At 41.6% G+C, this 11,937-nt stretch overlaps 1 protein-coding gene across 1 annotated transcript; it reads right to left on the minus strand.

The window, feature by feature from the left end:
- Positions 1-3,711: 3,711 nt before the first annotated feature.
- On the minus strand, positions 3,712-11,597 carry LOC144132347 (uncharacterized). The gene is made up of 2 exons (XM_077664676.1): positions 4,255-11,597; positions 3,712-4,074 (listed from the first exon to the last, which is right to left on the minus strand). The coding sequence occupies exons 1-2, from the start codon at positions 4,305-4,307 to the stop codon at positions 3,777-3,779; spliced, it is 351 nt and encodes a 116-aa protein (XP_077520802.1). The 5' UTR covers positions 4,308-11,597; the 3' UTR covers positions 3,712-3,776.
- Positions 11,598-11,937: the final 340 nt, after the last annotated feature.

The following is an 11,937-nucleotide window of genomic DNA, read 5'->3' on the forward strand; positions in this document are numbered from 1 at the left end:
GAACCCTACAGACCTCATGAGATTTTCAGAAAGTGGGAAGGCCTCATCTCCAACCATGACATAGGGAAGTGTTACAGAAGTGCTTGGAAGCTGTCATGGCTCTGGTATGGACAAATGGCCTGTTTTTTATTGAATATCAGACTGACCTTCGTGTTAGAAAATCATGAGCTTCTCAATGTCCACCAATGTGGTTTTAAAATGGCGTGCTGCACTACAGACCACTTAGTTCGTCTTGAAAATACTGTCCGAGAAGCTTGCATGCACAAACAACACTGTCTTGTATATTTTGATTTGTAGAGGGCATATGAGACGACCTGGAGGCTCGAGATACAAGACCTTGCCAAGCTTGGCATCCGAGGCAGAATGTTGAACTGCCTGAATGACTTCATATCTAACCAGTCTTTTAATGTCCGCCTAGGTACAACTATTTCAAGGAATTTCATTCAGGAAAATGTAGTACCTCAGTGGTGTATTTTAAGCATAACTCTCTTTGTTGTAAAAATGAACTCTCTTAGCAAAATAACTCCAAGGTCCATTATGTATTCATTTTATGTAGACGATCTCCAGATAGCTTGCACTTTCTCCAACATATCAACATGCAAAAGACAAATATAGTTAACAATAAATAAACTAGCAACATGAGCAGACAGAAATGTTTTCCGGTTTTCTCTACAGAAATTGGTGCCCATTCTTTTCTCACTCAAATGGGGTTTCATACAGATCCCACATTATACCTAAACAAAACTGAGCTACCTTTAAAAAATGAACACAAATTCTTAGGCACAACTTTCTGCAAAAAAACTTACTTTCCTGCCTCACATAAATGCGTTTGAAAAAGAAAGAGTTGCAGTTTTTAAACATACTGAAAGTCCTTTCACGCAAACACTGGAGTTCTGATTGGAATGCCTTCTGCAGATTTATCGCTCTGTAGTACATTCCGTTTTAGACTATCATTGCATAGTGTATGGTTCAGCAAGGCGATTGTACATGAAACGACTCCACCAAGTACGCAATTTAGGTTTACGACTTTCAGCTGGTGCTTACAGAGCGTCGCCCATAAACAGTCGTTATATCAATGTTGAAACTAACGAACCATCACTCACAGACAGAAGAAGCATGCTCACATGCTCATACATTCTAAAAATTTGTTCCCTACTAAAGCATATTTGTAGGAAAAAGTTACAAAGTGCCCATCTAAAACACTCTTTAATAACAAACCTCAAGCTTCCAGGCCACTCCTCCATTTTGAAGAACTTTGCCACAACGTACTGAACACATTACCTAGGATTGCGCTCAGGCAAGAGCCACTGCCTCCTTGGTAAAATTTTCCTGTGATATGCGATTTCACTCTTACACAGTTTAACGAAAAGCAAACTCCACAACAATGTATAGCACAAGAATTTCTTGCACTCGATGAAAAATACAGTGGTTTCACGGACTTTTGTTCTGATGGTTCAAAAACGGATGTTTACATAGAAAGCGCAGTACAACGATGGCATAAGAAGGAAATAATCAGACTTCCACAGTGCATCAATTTTCACAGCCGAATATTTACGCTGTATGCCTAGCCGTAAGAAAAATAGCAAATGAGAACCTCAGAAACAAAATTATTTACACAGATTCCCTCAGTTTACTTACAGCTCTCCACCCTAGAAAGGCAATCGATGCTTGATGACATCACACAACACATAACAAAAGCCATAGCTGAAGGAAAAAACATTCCCTTTAAAGATTGCATGAACTGGTACATTCTGAAATAAAGAAAAAATGACAGTCCGCTTAGGACAATGAAGCAAATAATAAACTGCAGTTTTTAAAACCAGTTTTAGGAGGATGGAACTCCTGCACCCACCAAGAATGTTTCAAGGATGTGATTATCTGCCGTCTTCATATAAGACATACACACCTCGCACATAATTTCCTTCTGACAAAACAAGAGAAGCCCCAGTGTGAATTATGAAAAGATGAGCTAACAATAAACCATGTTTTCTTTTAATGCAGAAAACTCGAAACACTCAGGAAAAAGCATTTTGCAGTTTTTTACAACGATTACATACCATTTTCCCCCAGCATTACTCTTAGGTGAAGAGGAACTTATTGACATTTCACAGGTTTTTAAGTTTTCAAAGAGAGCAGGTGTCTTCAACAAATTGTTGATCTGATAATATATAGTAATTTTATAACAACTTTTTAACAACACTTCGCCAATTCATATTCCTGACAAGGCTGAGGTCATTATTCGAGTGGTTGGGCGCCTTGACATCCATGTGCAGGCAAGGATGGTTGCAGAGGTTACCCGAGTTTCTTTAAAGCTTTTACTAATGTCTATTTTTACGATGTCTTTTCTTTCGCATCACTAGGTAGTAAAGCTTGCATTTTAGGCCGTCTACACCACCGATAAGTTTTCACATTTTAAAATAAAATTCTGCAGAAAACTTTTGTGTACCTTGTGCTTGGCGCATGATGGCCTTAGCTGCCTACAACCCTTGTCAGTAAAGTTCTGAGACTTATTCCATTAAAAAAAATGCGTTTAACATTGAAATCATTTCTGCAGCACCCCTTCGGAAGTCTCCCTTCCAGTCTATGCACAGATTCCAACACTTCTTGAGGTCTTGGAAACAGCTGGAAAATGCTTCTTTTGACAGGGCTGCCAGCTGCTTTGTCGTGGCGTCTATAAATGGCTTCCATGCTCCCCATCCAGCGACCGTTTAGGGCTGTCTTCACACGAGGAAACAGAAAAAATCGCATATGGCGAGTATAGTGGATGGGGAAGTACAGTATAACTGTGCTTTCGAGAAATTTTCTCGCGCTGAGAGCAGTGTGCGGGTAACTGGCATCGAGGCACCCTAAGCGCGGGCGTCGCGCCTCTCAGTAAACTCCCTCTATTTCCCACAGAGACGACTGCTCCCAAGAAAGGGGGGGGACAACCTATCGGCGCCGTGGTCTTCTAACTTAACAATGCTATCTCTGAAAGGTATTTTGTCATTATTTTTAAGCCATAAAATAATGATTGTTACTTTGCCAATTGTCAACCCGACAAACAAAAAAAATTGAAACATTCGCCTAGTTTTTCTTGGCTTTCGATGGCTGTTGGCTTCCTTCATATTATGCTTGCAGTAAGAACCGCACGTTTGGGGCAACAGTTCAGTATACACTTATGTTTTTGAAGTTCGGATAGGAGGTCAATGAAAAAATTTTCCTGCAATAACTGTACATGCTACTTTTGCATGGCAACTACAGTAACTTCCAAGGCCTCTGATCATGTGTGTTGAACATATTGAAGGCAGTAATCAGGACCATTAACATTTTTTATTATTTCAGTCTCCAGAGCAAGACAAAAATGAAGCTGTAGGGAGAGCTGCAGCAGAGCCTGGCATACTTGAGACCTATGCAGAAGCTGTAGGGAGAACTGCAGCAGAGTCTGGCATACTTGAGACCCAGACAGCACCAGCCCCACCCTCCAGGTCAGCAACCAGGCAAGAAGAGAAGAAATGAACAAGCTCAGGAGTCGAGTGCTCACTTGAGCGACCGCCAGCAAATACTGGAAAAATTAGCCAGTTCATTTGATGTGCATGTGCAGCAGAAGGATCCAGCAGACCAGTTCGAAAAGTTGGTCGCTGCACATATTAAATCTGTGCCCAGAGAAAAAGTGCTGTCCTGTCAGGCAGAGATTTTGAAGGTCATTGAGGGAATTTCAGGAGATATGACATAGTCAGGAATGAAGGTTTTTTATTTCATTTGAACACTATTTTGCTGTTCTCAATACTTGTTCACGTCTATGTGGGCAGCCTCACGCAGCCTTGGTACAGCACCTTCGTTTCTAAATAAGCTGCACAGTTGTACTGCTGCACAGATGGCATTAATCCTTCCACGAGGTCAAGGCTGCTCAGAAAGTTGAGATGTGCATCACCATCACTTATTCCATGCATTCCCAAAAAGTTGTATAGCAGACACGCCGCATCCACATTCTCTGTAGCACGCTCTGGCTTGGCATTGATCACAGTGTGGAGGCAGTGAAACCGATTGGCAAGTATTCCAAAGGCGTTCTCGACAACGCGTCGTGCACGGGACAACCTGAAAAGCAAAAATACAAATCAGTCTACAGAACACACACAAAAAAGTGCAAAAAACAGGCACAGACAGTGCCTAAAACAATGTAAAGGGGAGGACAAGATGATGCATTATCAAACATCTGGATCAAGTGAATGAAGTAATTGCAATTTTACAGCACAAAATGTTGTATTTAGTATTTACCTGTTGTTGCATATCTTCTCCTCTGTTAGCTTTTTGTCGCTGAACGGCTTCATGGGGTTCCTGCCTGCTGCGAATGCACCATCACCAACTAATACAGGTGGCACTACAATGTCAGGTGAATTTGCCACTTTCACGACGTCTGGCAAGCCAGCTTTTTCGTTGGCGATGTCTTCCTGCAGAGGTGTTGTTTTCTAGACCCCTGCGTCTCCTTGCGATCCTGGTGCATCAACATCAGTGTAGATAAACCTGTAGTTGGCATCCACCTCAGGAAACAGGATTATGCTGAATGTCTTCTTATAGTCATAGTAGAGTGAGCCTGACTTGGCAGACTTTGTGATGGTGACATGCTTGCCGTCAATTGCCCCGGCACAGTTTGGGAAGTTGCATTGACGTCCAAAGCCCTGCGTAAGTTTTTTCCACTCTTCCTCTGTTTTTGGCGTTTTTATGCACTGCGCTCTCAGTTCTTGACATATAGCAGTGCAGGTTTCAAGAATGATATCATTCACGCTTAAATGACCGAGCCGGAACTGGCAACTGAGTGAATGATGGCTCTCTCCTGGGAAGGCAGAGCTTAATGCAATTTCAATTCGATAACAAATTAAAAGAAGTGCACAAAAACTTTCCATTTGGAATTTGTTTCACAAGAGCACCACAATATAGCAATCGTAGTTAACTTACCAGAGGGTGCTTCTTTTATACAAGTTCTTTCAGCTGCAATGACACATAGTTATACATCTAGGGTTAAAATGGCATTATTAATGATGCCTCTGCATTCATGGTGAATGTGGCTAATTTGACGTATACAGTAAATGCAACAGGTTACGAGGAAAGCACTAAGTGGTCAGATTGTTATTTCTGTGGAGTCCACGTCTAATGACAAGGATACTGAAACACCATTTGATGAGCATGAGGCTTGCTTGGTAAGTGAGAACCTTGCATACCACTTAATGTCCACAACTTTCACATTCTGGAGCACATTTGTGTGCATGTCACGGCATCATTGATTGCTCGCAGCTACGCACTCCTAGGTCATTAAATCATGCCCTTGTGAAACGTTTCTAATCATTTTTAGGTCTAAAGTGATGCGAATGAAAGCTCTTTTAAACATTTTCTCTTTTGTAGAAAGTTGCTCAGGCATATCAAGTAGGAACCATCTGTACTGTCGGGGACAAAAGTTTGTGGGATGAGAGTTTTTGAAGAAAGTTTAGTGTAGCTCCACCTGGCTACCCAGTCGCCCGATATTGTTACCAGAGGAAGGAGCATTTAGGCCTTTAACACCTTTATTCAATATTATTCATTCATTCCAAGAACTCGTGTCCCACAATCTTTTGTCCCCGATAGTACAGCTTGATTCAGTATATCCACTAAGGCAGGACATGCTCACGCTAATGTTTACTTCCGCAGTCAGCATCTAGCACTTAAGGTGCCAAAAGGCAGCATCATTCAATGCTTTATCTTCGTTATGTTATACGACAGGCTGTGAAAGAAGTTCATATTCATGTACGCATATCTGAACTGCTAATAAATACAGACTTTGCTCAGAATGGAAACTTTCAAATACAACACCATTGTGTAGTTCGGAGCAGGCGCTACTTCCACTTCATAACTGCATGATGGCCGAGTTTGTGCATGATCACAACACAAACCAATATGTCACTGCCTCATAGGCAGAGGTTTCTGGATAAGTGCACTCGCAGCATTAGGTGAATACCCTTTAATATTGATTTTTGCTGCCTTGTGTGTATGCATGTAACATGCACACCTCTAGTGTATTGGTATATTATTTGGCCCTGTTCACCCACCAAACAGTACCTTCGCTGGACAAGTTCCAGCTTTCAACGCATCTAGAATAAAATGTGGGTTGCCTGACTTACTGTGCTGTGATATCTAGGTTAGGTGTAAAGTCCAGTTTCAGCACAGAACTGCATAAAATGGCGGAGCTGGTGTTAGCAACATTATGAGCATAATTCTGACCAAAATGCCACTGGTCGTCACTATCCCATGCTCATACTGATAAAATAGTAATAAAAATCTCAAGTGCTGTAACTCTTCTCTGTTGGCGCTAAATCAGGCATTTGGTTTCAACGCTATGATGTATTAAACTGCTAATACCCATCTGAAACCTGTCTTAATGCATATTAGATAAAATGTAGTCAATGTGAAGTGAAACACTGTAAAAAATGGCTTGCGTTTGGTCTAGGGTTGATTTCTATACAAGAAAATGAATTTTACTTGCATAATGAAAACTAGCGGTGACAATTATGCATGCTGCAACACATTTTTCGTCGTATAAATAAATTAAAACCACAGATTGGTAACTGCTTTAATATTAGTTATACAGGCAGCTGATGACATCGTCGAGGAGCCGAAGCGGCAACTGCCTTGGTAAGTGCTTTCTCGGGTGCCTATGTTATCACTAAGTTATACATAAGTTCTTACAAGCGAATGTGCTTAGTACTATGATCAACAGTTGACATACATTTTTCTTCGATGCAGGTAGTGCCCGACATGGCCGAGGAGGCAATTCCAGACCAAGTAATACCTACTATGGCAAGTGCACTCCTATCATCTCCAATGTGTCGTTTTAGTTGGCTGCACTCGGAATGCACATGCCGTGACACATTAAGCACTTGTGCCCCAATTTATGTCGAAGCACTCTGTGATATAGAGGTAACAAAGACTTTTAGTGCTTAAGCACTAATCTGATGGGTACAAATCCCGAGCAAAATTGCTCTTTGTCTGTTTGTCTTCTGTGAGCTCTCCGTCCTGCGACACTGCCCACTCTTTCTAATCTCCTACAAAGAAAAAAACGTGTGCATTCGCACTGACTTGAATGTAGTAAAAATTCTCTGTGCGCTTTTGTATACATTTAGTAGACAATGCTTGTAAGGTCGCGGCTTAAAATGTTAAGATTTGTGGCTAGGCAGATAAGTTTTCTTCTCATTCCAGTCTCCAAATGTTTGGGGAAAAAGCTCCAAAGTCATCTTGCATATCACGTACAGTTCCAAATACTGTCTCTACTAATTCACACTGAAAAACTACTTGATTTCATCAACCCAATTCCCAAAAAGTTCCTTAAGAATGTAATATTGTAAAAAATTGAATTCATTTGATTTATTTTTCTTGTTTTTTGCTAGCATTTATGGCCTTTCAGTGTTGCTTGTTTTATCCCTTTTGTCCCATAAAGAGGGAATCAATTGTTCCTAATTGTAGTTCCTTATGTAGCTCTTGTTTTTTTGCTAGCATTTATGGCCTTTCAGTGTTGCTTTTGTCCCCTAAAAACGGAATCAATTGTACGTTTCTGATGCCTGTCTGCTGACTGCATACGGAGCAGAGGCCTTTATCAGGCTTCTTGCCTTTTGCCTTTACTCCGGTTTCTGTAAGTCAGAATGAAACAAATAAACTGAGAAAAAATAAAGCATACTGGGTGCTCCTGCACATCACACTGCTGCTGACACTGAATGCACAACATTTTTCCATAATGCAGGCAGCTGCTGAAAAGGCTGAGGAGATGACGGAAGATGAAATGACACCTGCCGTGGTAACTGCCCGCCTGCCTCCAGCTGTGTGCTATTCTTTGAGTGTTAATATCACGGCTAAGGGCAGACGGTTGCACCCAGAACGCGCTCTCTCCGAAATTCAATAATAGTGCGTCTGTTTGAGATGCTGATCAGACTGCCAGCAATACTCGATGCATTGTTTTTCCATTATTCAGGCAGCGCCAGAAATGGGCGTTGATGGGATCCCAGATGAAGCAGCACCTGCCATGGTAAGTGGCAAGCAACATGCATATGTGCCCTCCATGGTACAAAGTTTTCATCGCAGCTAATTGGAAATGGTTGCATTTATAATGCACAAGCTCTGACATGCAAAGATATGTATAATTCACAAAATACTGGTTGCCAGCACCAGTACGTTTTGCCGGTGCTAGAGAGCTGAGCGTGTCGAAGCGTATCCGCACTAACACAACACACAGCAGTGAAGTCTCATGTAAGGCACCGGCAACTCGCCATGACAGGCGCGGTGTGCTTGCAAAGAAATTGAGAGATTAAGAGCTTCATTTCATAACTAAAATTCATTTACAAGAGAAGAAAATAATCCAAAATGTAAACCTATGTAAGGGTGGTTGCCAAGTGATATTTGAGCCAACCAGTTTAAATGGTTTAAGAAATAAAATCAGGATGACCTTTGTTCACGCAGATCACCTTTTAGTGGGCCAAATGTGGCGTGATGTGGAGGCAATGATTTTTGAATCTCGTATGACTATATGTATTGCTGGATATCATATCGTGGGCTTTTCAGTGAGCACATTTTCCACAATCCTCCATCATGTTCTGATGATGTGAAGTGCCAGTCCCAAATGTGTGCCACAATTTTTTACGCCAGAAACAATTTTGCCACCAATTTTGTAAAGAACACCTTTGGCACGCGTAGGGAAACTTAAAGACTGTTCTATTTTTGAATTTCTGTGGTTGGTACAGGTTGGGTCCACCACGAAAGCAAACAAAAGTTTTTGCTAATAGAAGTACAAGCGGTCAAAAATAGCTGCTGCGCAGCTGAAAAATTCAAGGCACTAGTTTCTTGAAATGCAGAAGCTATTTTATTACTGTAATTCATTTAAAATGTGTATTCCTATGCTTCAGCCTCTTAGGGCTCAGAAAAATTTTAAAAGTTGACAGGCGTGCCACCGCTTCAAAAATATGTGCACCTCACAAGCTGCAGTCAGGGAATGCAGCTCTGGTTAGGTTTACCATCCACACCGACATACAGACCTGCAACTTAATGCTGCTTTTCTTTTGCAATAAGAAGAAATTTGTTGATGTTTCTTAATACCGAGTTTCTTATTACCAATCAGGAAGGAGATAAAAGGGTTTCTGCAGCTCTGGCATGTTGATGACTTTTGTGTTTGAACTTATGCCCAGCTGGCCTTGTGATATGGAGATGGAAAGTATTTCAGGACTATTTCTGTCATATGTGCAGGTGTAGTTTTGGATAATCACGAGACTCTAACCACTGTATTGGTGCATTCTTTCGTTACTTGGTGCGCTAGTAACTCTTGCAACTTTCTATGCAGGAACAGTGTGCTGAAGTGAAAACTACTTCAACTCTGTGGGAGGACCAGTTTTCCAGTTTATGAATGCACAATAACTGTGGAACTAAATGGATGCATTTGCAATTAAAAGTCAATAAAATGAGTTTGTTCACTTTGTGATAACATTGTGCCATTTATGCAAGCAATGCAATATGCACTTATTTGTAAATATTTCCCAAATGGTAAACACAATGGCCATTCAGCAATGTACACTTGAAACAAGTGGAAACTGTAGACGTTACTTGTAACTGTGCATTGGTCATGGAGATATGGATTATAACAATGGTTTTCCACTGAGCAGATCTGATGCTCTATAGATCACACAGGGCAACAATTAGGCCACAACTTGTTGAATACCTGTTTTGGGCCTGCAATAAATTCATGAATTACAGGGTTGCCTATTGTGCAAGCACACTTCAGATACACAGTACCTCTCACTTTAAATGAAGTACTGGATAATACGCAGCCCAAGAATTTTTATTCCAGGAGCACTCCTTTTTCAAACTCTGAGTTGGCGAACCTTGTGTACTCTTTGAAAACAATGAGCCGTCCAGACACATGGCACCTTTCCATTTCTGGCAGGAGGTCACGGAAGTAAAACTGTTGGAATCGTGGAAAGTTTGATTTCACAAACACAGGTGCAAAAGGCACTTTAGCTACAATTTCGGCTTGTATACTCTACATGTAAAAATAAGAGTTCACGGCCTGTGCATAGCATCTGCAGCTGAAAGTCGGTATAATAACCGTTCAGCCCATTTTCAGACAGCATGTACCTTCCATCAACCTCCTTAACATCGTGCCTTCAGAATGCACAAGGTCGAGACAGTTCATCACATGCGGACACTTTATTTCTAGAATAGCGGGAGCTGTCTCAAGGAGACCACCGGGAGACGCAGAGAGTCAGCGCATATGTGGAGATAATATTGTGTCGCACCGTGTCACACTATGCCGCTTTTTTTAAATTATGCACGAGCCACTGTTTCATATTTCTGGCCATATTTCGTAACTGCATTGCCTGAAAACGTGGGACTGTTTATAACACTTACTGCTTTTCTTAGGCCCTTTTCTTATACTAGATGGTGTCTATCTAAGGCACCGTGCGATTAGCCAAAGTGGCGAGTTTTCGCTCCTCGTTTCTTTCTCCAAGGCTGCTGCAGCCTTTCGCGATAAGTACAAACTTGTTATAGAAGGCACAGCATGGAAGGCAGCTGGCTGGTAAATCACTTATGGCTTCAGGACTGCCATGTGGTGCAGCCTATTGGCAATGTCTGCTGGGCTGCCGTGGTGCTGCATTGAACGTTGCATAAAGCTGCGTTTTTGGAAGTGGAATGAAAGAGCACACCGCATTGAAATGAAAATGCCTCTGTAACCTCTATCAAGATGCAATAAGCCTGATGTGCTAGCGATAGCAAGTTAGGGTTTTGAGCCTGCCAAGACCTAGAACCATTTTCAAATAAAACAGCGAAAATTGTGCTACAAAGCACGTGAGGAATCTGGAAACAAATGAGCATTTGGCTTTGTGCAAAACCATGCAGGGAAATATTTAGCATCTGCCGTTTGCTTAGCATGCAGCCAAGTAAATACAGAAGTTGAAAACAGCTGAGCACAATAATAAAATGGATGATACCAGGACTATTGAAGAGCTTGAATTATCCTGACTCCTAATGCATTTTCTTCAATTCCTCTTCTGAGAGCGGCGCTTTAACAGGCACAGTCTTTGCCTGAACTTCAGAGCCGACTGTTTTTTGCTTCAACTTTAAGCTTATGTGGTCAAGTCTGCTCGGCTCAACGTTGCGTTTTGTACCTCTATTCCACTTTGCAGCTGCGTCTGTGCAGGCCCTTCCAGTGAAGCCACGAGAAACGGCACAGTCCACTTTCCACAGTACCGCTCCCTCATGGCTGTACACTCTTGCCTGTCGAGCTAAGCAGGGGCAACCAGCACTCAGAACTTCGCCTGTGCTCTTTGCCGACAGCCACACTTGATGTGGCCTGCTACTTACAGCCTGTGAGGGTGCCACCAGATTATAGCATCACATTGTCATCACTCTGTGAGCAAGTACTTTCCACACCCACCCTGACTGCAAGTAACTGCAAGTAATAATATGACTCTAATAATTTGTAATCTCTTACTTCAAGCAGGTCACATGCTTTTGTGTGCACTAAGTAGAGCACAATATCTGACCCACTTATCTCTGGCCAGTCGGTCACGTCTTCTGACCAGTCTGATGTCATCTGGGTGGGTGTACATCATGGTTTCTGCAAATGAAAAGAGCACTTAATTATTGCTGCATTACTCTTCCATAATATAGTTTTTAGATGTTGAATTCAGAAAACTGCTTTTTACTAAGCAATGCAAATCAGCTGTCTCAAGGAGACAATTTCAACAAAGCATTGTAATCATAACCTATATCAAACATGATAAGACCATCATCTCTAGGTTATGCACATGTTGTGGGCCGACATTCTTTTCTACATAACCACTGCAATTTTCTCAATATGCCTTATGGCACACTTAATGAATAAAAAAATGCATGCAGCCAGTCTACATTGCCTTCTCGACATTATTAGTGGTTAAATGTTCATGCAGTACC

The sequence above is a fragment of the Amblyomma americanum genome, chromosome 5 (assembly GCF_052857255.1).
Source record: "Amblyomma americanum isolate KBUSLIRL-KWMA chromosome 5, ASM5285725v1, whole genome shotgun sequence".
NCBI classification, from domain to species: domain Eukaryota; kingdom Metazoa; phylum Arthropoda; class Arachnida; order Ixodida; family Ixodidae; genus Amblyomma; species Amblyomma americanum.

What these genes read in the sequence shown, in the direction of transcription:
- LOC144132347 (XM_077664676.1), bottom strand. Translation starts at nt 4,307, where the DNA reads ATGAAGCCGTTCAGCGACAAAAAGCTAACAGAGGAGAAGATATGCAAC. An exon ending in GAGAAGATATGCAACAACAG is followed by an intron (nt 4,075 to 4,254) that starts GTAAATACTAAA and finishes TTTGCTTTTCAG; the next exon opens with GTTGTCCCGTGCACGACGCG.